The 8,044-nt window shown below is 34.4% G+C and overlaps 1 protein-coding gene across 1 annotated transcript in view; it reads left to right on the top strand.

Moving 5' to 3' along the window:
• Positions 1–1,817: 1,817 nt before the first annotated feature.
• Positions 1,818–8,044, top strand: part of PLCZ1 (phospholipase C zeta 1) — a 35,578-nt gene continuing 29,351 nt past the window's right edge. The window contains exons 1-2 of the mRNA XM_008707064.2: positions 1,818–1,887; positions 5,642–5,843. Of these exons, the coding sequence (XP_008705286.2) occupies positions 1,833–1,887; positions 5,642–5,843 (257 nt within the window). The 5' untranslated portion in view covers positions 1,818–1,832. The remainder of the gene's footprint in view (positions 1,888–5,641; positions 5,844–8,044) is intronic.

The following is an 8,044-nucleotide window of genomic DNA, read 5'->3' as shown; positions in this document are numbered from 1 at the left end:
TACTAAGATAATTGATAATATAAATTAAGATTATATAATTTTAAGGTGCTATTATCGTTGAATGAGCTCTGGGCCCAATTTGACAAGAACAGATCCCAGCTTTTCTCCCAAGCTTGTCTTCATCTCATTCCTACTTGGGGTTTCATCCCAGCCCCTGCTTCCTCATGTTGCTCCATACACATTGATTAATATTCCTTTGTGAACTAAACTGATGCTCTTTATATTTGATTCCCAGCTCAGACTGCTTCTTGGATCCCTCATAGCAAACTGTCTGGTCTACCACTAAACTTTTGCTTTTCTACCATAAGGGTTCATTTTATTGGCAAAAGTGCAAAAGATAAGACAGTAGTTTGAATGATGTGAGGGAAGCAAAACTTGATAAGACATAGCCATACATTGAGATCTAGAACAATCATTATTGTATATTTGCAGTCCTCACAGCAACTTGATGACATAGGTAATGAAAAATCCCCATTTTTCAGATGAAGAATATGAAGCTCAGAGAGTTTAATATATATGTCCAAAGTCCCACATACTTTGGAGCTAGGAATATAATGTGAGCTCCATCTGTTTACAAATTGTCAGATTTTACCACCATACAATGGTCCTTCAGCACATGTTTCTTATATTCAAGCCGTTTACAGTGTCATGAGAAAGTTAAAATATAAATAAATAGCCTCATTTGAAATTAAAGGTCCTTGTAAGGTGCACTTCCTACGCTCCAAAGTTTTTTATTTGTAAGTGATCCTACTAGTTTGTTTCTTTTTAACTCTTCCCCAACTCCAGACACTCCTGACTTCTCTCCCGAATGCATGTAACATTTTATTACATTGAGTCCTCCGACTTCTCTGTTCATAATTTCACTGATACTAGTTCTTTAGCTTGTACTCACTGCCTCCCCCCGTGGGTTGCTCTTCTCTGTTCCATCCTGAAGTTCTCTATCGCTTCCAATTGGTCATGCACACCTGGTCATTCTACACTTTTACTTCTGCTAGTCATTTCCCTACTCAGAACTTCACAGTTTCTGATGCTTTTAATAACTGCACACAGCCCACTTTCTTGTTTCTATCTTGTAAAGGTCAAACACGAATTTTCCAGAAGAGCCAAGTGAATCCACTCTTTCTTGTCAGAACCCACCTTGTTTGTCGCTGCCCCCAATCCTTCAATGATTACGTACATTCCACTTCCTCAAGATGCTAGGTAGCTACTGCAGTACTGTAGTGCTATTACTACTCCTGCAGCTTCTGAAGTTACAGTGCCCTTGAGTGTCTCTGATTTCCTCTGATGTTTACGCATATCAGCAGCATGGGATTAGAAACTGTCTCGCGTGGTTTTAAGAAGGTACCGAAGGAGAGTGGAAGAGGAAAAAGAAACATTTAATTGAAAGACAATCTAGAACCTTCATCATCTCCCACGCTTTTTCCATTCCCACTACAGCCACTGGGTTTTAAGTGGTGATTTTCCATATATCTTTTTCTAACTTTGGCATCATTCATGCAGTTTTATATATTTTATTTGCGATAAGAATCCAATGTAAGATTCATCTTCTTACAGTTTTAGTTGTTATATATATTACACAAATACGCTAACCTATTTATTTTGTGTATTTTTTATATTCACAATGTGAGCCCACCAGTCATTTTTTTTTTTAGTAGGATAATGACAGGCTGAAGCAAGGAAGAATCACCATAGAAGAATTTAGATCAATTTATCGAATTATCGCGCACAGAGAAGAAATTATTGAGATTTTCAACACGTATTCTGGAAACCAGAAATTTCTTTTTGAAAAAAATCTGCTTCAATTTTTGATACAAGAACAGTATGCACTTGACATGACCACAAATATTGCTTTTGAGATCATTCAAAAATATGAGCCTATTGAAGAAGGTATGCTTACCTTTCAAAGTTCTCTCAACTATCTAAATGCAAAGTGGTTTTTATGAGTTACAGTTATCAAATTCAAACTTTTGGATGGGTCAGATTTCTTCTGGATAATGTAAAATACTGGCAGTTTTATTTCTATATTTCATAGACTGTGTATATCCTTTTTAGAAAACTGCACTGTGAGAACAATTACATTCTTTCCTACTTAATTGTCCAGCTTCCTTTTTTTTTTTTTTTTAACTGCTTTGGTATTTCTCTAAAGTGTTCAGAGATGAGCTTAGGCATGGAAAGCAAGATGAGATTCTGTTACATGTACTGTGATGAAAGAGTCTTCATTTTCATTAACAAGTTAAAAACCAAGTAATAGTCAGTCTTCTACATTTATACATTACACTATTGAAAATATATAGAAGTATTAAATAGCTAAGTGAAAACTATTCTAGGAAAAAATAAAATATTACAAAATCACTACTTCCTTCATTATTTATACACATAATTGTTTATAACATTTCATAAACATTAAAGATTTTTTGCTTTTCCTTCATTTTTGAATATAGTCATCTGGCTTATTTTATTTTTTAAAATATTTTATTTATTTGAGAGAGAGAGAGAGAGAGCACCAGTGGAGGGGCAGGGCAGAGGGAGATGGAGAAGCAGACTCCCTCCTGAGCAGGGACCCTGGCAGGGGGCTTGATCCAGGACCCCGAGATCATGACCTGAGCCGAAGGTAGATGTTTAACCTACTGAGCCACCCCAGCACCCCTAGTCCTCTGGTTTAAATTAAATGACCATTTAAGCTAATAATGTGTCATATAATTTTTGATCCTTGTCCTTTTTAATGGGCAAAACATTTCACAGTTTTTCCACTTATGCTTATCTTAAAATGAAATAATAAAGACATAATATAATAAAATATTCACATAGTTATGAAAAAGTACCATTAAAGCAGTGTTTAACCATACATGAATTAATAAAATAGCTCAAAATATTTATTTAACAGGGAAGTATGAAAGTTCAAGTTCTGCCTTTGAAAGTTGATTTATGTACCAATGTTTATTATACAATATGGATTCTAACAAAATCAAACATTTCTTCGTTGAGTCATATATTCATAATTTATTCAAATATTTATTTGTGGCAACCGAGTCTACTTCTGGGGACTGGGGATGCAGTGAAGAATAAGGCAAACTAGATCTTATGTTAATGATGGGGGTGTGAGGGAGATTGACAATGAATAAATGTATGAAAGGATGATTCCACAGAACACTCTGTTCTGTGAGCGATAGAGAGTAAACAACCTGGGAAGACTAGCTCTGGTTGGGTGTTTAGGGTGGTCCACTCTGAGGATGTGACCTTCAAGCTGAGACCAAAATGGTGAGAAAGAACTAGTCATGTGACAAAATGAGAGAAATTTCTGAGGCCAAGGGAAGAAAAGTATTGGACCTGAGCTGGAGAATTCAAGGAACAAGAGAAGGACAGTATGGCTAGAACTTGGAGAATGAGGGCAAGATGAATTTGGGAGATAAGCAAGGATCAAATCATGTCTGTCTTCTAGGTGATAAGTAGGATTTGGGCTCCATGACTCACTGTCGTGAAAAGAGTTGTAGCGGTTAAGACTGAATGCAGTACTGGTGAGAGTTTAGTGTGATCACTATTAAAATTTTTGCAGGTTTGCAACAAGATCAAGAGCTTGCACCAGGATGTAAAACTACATCACTAAGCATGCTTGATGACTAGCTGACTACGTCTTCTCTTTTTAATAGCAAAAACTTTCTCTAGGGAAGTAGTGGATTGATTTATGTTTTGGCTCAAGCTCTTTATGTCATTGCTGACTGGAAACGACCAGTCCACAGATAAACTCTTTGAGTAGCACTGATGTAGTAGTGAGTATTCAAAAAAAAAAAAAAATTACTTTGGCACTGTTACTTGCAGGTAGTAAATCAAAAAACACAAAAGGATAATGGGATGGTGAAAGTGACATCTCAGAATTGTGTTTGCATTTTAACTATAATACTACACTGTTCATCCATTTCATCGTTTGAGCCTCCCTCAGCCTCAGATACTTTCACACACAGCCAAGACCTCGTGTTTTATTTACATGCTTCTGATCACTTATTAAGGCCAGTTAGAATTATGATCGGATGGTCCCAAATGCTGCTGGCGCCTCAATCTCATCCCACTTTGGTACACGATGTGGACCAAATGAGGTTTTTAAATATCCATGAAATTAATGCTCATCTCAATCTGGTAGCTTTTAAGGGCACAAAATGAGTTTGTTTGTTTTCTATTCCATTATCAAAGATATTAACTTAATTATTCAGTAGTTCAAAAGGACTATAAAGCAATCACTGCTCCAGAAAAAAGAATAAATTCATGCAAATCTTTACTATTATGATATATGATACATTTGCCCATATGCTCCCATACTCCTAAATTTGCATGTCTTTCAAACAGAGAGTTTGCATGCCTATAAACATTTTATATATTCTCTTCTAGCTTTCATTTTTTTTAAGCCAAAATTGTAATAGCAGTTTGAATGCTGGCTTTTTAACTTTTATGAAGTAATAAACATTTACTTTTGTCACTATATATTTTTTCTGGTACATTATTTTTAATTGCCGCTTAATACTGTATCATATTTTGAGCCTTAATTTGTTTTTTCCCCCATTTATTCTTTGCCAAGGATCACTCTCTAGTTTAAAGTGAATATTCACACCAGCTGTTATTTTGAGACAAACTGAATTATGAACAACAAAATAATAATAACAACTAGCATCTATAGAGCTAATTTATGTAACTAATATATAGGGATAGAAGCTACGATTACCATAATTCCAAAGATAGGGAGAAGTTAACTAACGTGCTTGATGTATAACGAGTATATAGATTTAACAAAAACTGTCTGATTCCAGAGTCAGTGTTGTGCTTATATAGATACTTTTGGTAATATTATGCCAATAGTATAAAAGTTCAGAGATAGTTTGATAAAGATGCTAACATGCAAATGATCCAGCAATTCCACTCATACGCATGTCCCCAACAGAAATGTGTACATATTTGCACCAAAAGACATGTACTGGTTGTTTATAGCAGCATTCTTTGTAATAGCCTCCAACTGGAAATTATCTAACTGTTCCTCAAGAACAGAACTGATAAATAATTGTGGTGTACTCACACAATGGGATACTATACGACAATGGGAATAAAAAGTGCCTAACTATACGGAACTATAAGAATAAATCATAGAAACAATGTTGAGCAAAAAAATCAGCCACAAAAAATACGTACTGTGTGAATTCATTCCTATAAATCACAAAAAACAGAGAAAACTAATCTAGATGATTAGAAGCCAGACCATTGAATACACTTGCGTTAGCAGGGAGGAAGTGTAAAGTTAGCAGAAGGCAGGCTTCTGGGGTGCTGCCATATTTTGTTCTTTGAGGTGGGTGCTCCTTATCTAGATGTTAAGCTATGGAAATTCATTGACTTATGATATTCGTATTTTTTATATATATTTTTTAAACATTAAAAAATCAGAGATGAGTTAAATATACTCTCTACTTGAATGTTGATGTAGAGGGACTAGGGGTACTCATTAGAAAAAATTTGTTTCCACAGAAAAATTAGAAATGGTATCAATATTAATTTCAAATGAATATTTTAGACACATGCTCTACCACAGAATAAGTTTTAAAATGAGATGTAATTTTTATACAGTTAATGATATTTCTGCATCCTTTTAATTTATTTTTTATAGTTAAGAGAGCACACCAGATGTCATTTGAAGGTTTTACAAGATACATGGGTTCACCTGAATGTCTAGTATTTAAAACTGATTGTGGAAAAGTTTATCAAGATATGACTCAACCATTAAATGATTATTTTATTTCAAGTTCACATAATACATACTTGGTATCTGACCAGTTACTGGGACCAAGTGACCTTTGGGGATATGTAAGGTATTTATTTTGATTTTTATATCTGTTACATTTTACAACACTTGGAAGTTCCAATAAGTGGTAATTCACAGTAGGAGAAGGCTATGCATGTTGGGCAAAAACATAGGAAAGAGAAATTTTGATTTGTGCATATCTTGGAGAGGCAACCTTTAGATGGCTATATAATTATTCCATATTTTAGTATCATACACTTTCCTTCAAATTCTGTCTGTTGACCTCCTTTCCCTGATTATTGCCCCTCTGAGGTTCCCTGAATAATTTGGATACCTCTCATAGGAAACTATATGAACAAGAACGTTCTTATCTTATTTCACCAAAACATCTTAGATTTTTTAAAAATATAGTTAAAATTATTTCCCAGACATCAAGACACCATGCTACAAATAAAGGCAACACATAAATAGATAAATTATATACTTTGTCATTTATAGATTAGATCGATGAATAGAGATATTTATATGTCAAATGATTTACATAGATTAAGCAATCCATACTACACCTCTAATTTTGCACTCTACAAGGTATCACGCTGTCAATACCAGGCTTCAGCTTAGGCAGTCAGCTGAGAATACATTGGTGAACAAGATTTTCGGAGCTCATGTGTTCATGAGAATAGACATCATAAGCAAGTAAACAGATTGATATTTTCAAGGACAGATGAGTCACATAGAGAAGGTAAACTAGGGTAACATGAGAGAAAGTAACGTTGGGGTGAAGGGTATTACTTTAGTTAAAGGGTCAAGAAAGACTTCTCAAGAGGAGACATAGTTTGGTCTGAGTGATGATAAAGAGGAAGTCTCAGAAACGTTTGGTAAGAAGGGCATACTAAGTAGAAGAAATAATAAATGCTTAGGCATATTCAAATGAGAGAAAGCAAGTATAGCTGGAAACAAATGAATGGAGAATGAAGGAGATGAGTTTGAGGAAGTAGACAGGGTCAGTTTATGAGGGTCTTAGAGGCCATGGAAAGGAGACTAGATTTTATTCCAGTTGTATTGGGAAGTCATTGAAGAGGTTTTCCTTAAAATAATGTCATAATTTGATTTACTTTCTACTGTGCAGGAAAGGCTGACGGTGTAGGGGTGGCGGTAGATGACTGGAGAAGATATCGTAGCAGTGCAGCTGATGATGGTTATGTAGATAATGAATTCATGAGGCAGCTGTTGAGATCAGTGGTTGAATTTAAACTATTTTAAGAAGGCAGAGCCAAGAAGACTTACCAAGTGATTTGAAGGGAGGTATAAGNAATACTGTCAAGATTTTTGGCCTGATAACTTAGCATAGGAGGATACTATCGACAGAGATAGTGAAGCCTGATGAGGGCATTCTAGGGTGTGAGGCAAAAGCAAGAGTGTAATAGTTCCCACATTTAGTTGAGATACCAATTCATTGTCAAAGGGCTAGTTCAGATGTTAAGTATATGTGTCTGGGACTTAAATATCTAGACTAGAAAAATAGAATTGGAAGTCATCAATATACTGGTATTAAAAGCTACGTGATTGGTTGTCATTAATAAGGAAATCATGGGTGGAAAAGATATCTCATAATTCCATGATAATATCAAACTTACAAATAAACATGGCTTTGCCAATTTAAAATCTTATGTAAACACATGAATTCATGAGCTCAGAAATATATCCATTTAGAATTCCATAAGGATAACCCAACTCACAGCTATACTTTCATTACAGAAATTTCTACTCATACTTAATTAATTTTTTTATAGAAAGAACATTATTTATTTTTTTATAATTTTTATTTTACTTTAATTTTTTTTAAAAAGAGAAAATATGCATTTTAGTCAGGTTGATTTAGAAATGCAGAAAATTTACTTTTGAATGAAGAAAATGTTCCACCCAACTAAACATTTAAATTTACATTTAATGTAATTGCATTTAAATTTAATTGTATTTCTTCCACCCACTTGTGGAAGATACACTCTTAGAATGCAAGTTTTTCAAAATTTCTCTATGCACGAGAGGTGGTATAATGTAATGTTGTTCAATTAACGCGAAGTTTCTGGTGCTGATCTTTCCTCTCTTTCCCTCCTTTGTTAATTATGTGACAGCTACAACCTCTTTGAGTCTCAACTTCCTCATCTCTAAAAGGAAGACTAATATTAACTGCCTTAAAGCATTAAATATTTTAATCCATGAAAAGCCTCTTAAACTTATTTAAATGGATTTTTTTTTTTTTTTTTT

The sequence above is a fragment of the Ursus maritimus genome, unplaced genomic scaffold, assembly GCF_017311325.1.
Source record: "Ursus maritimus isolate PB19 unplaced genomic scaffold, ASM1731132v1 scaffold_26, whole genome shotgun sequence".
Taxonomy (NCBI): domain Eukaryota; kingdom Metazoa; phylum Chordata; class Mammalia; order Carnivora; family Ursidae; genus Ursus; species Ursus maritimus.
This window is presented reverse-complemented; position numbering and strand designations above follow the sequence as displayed.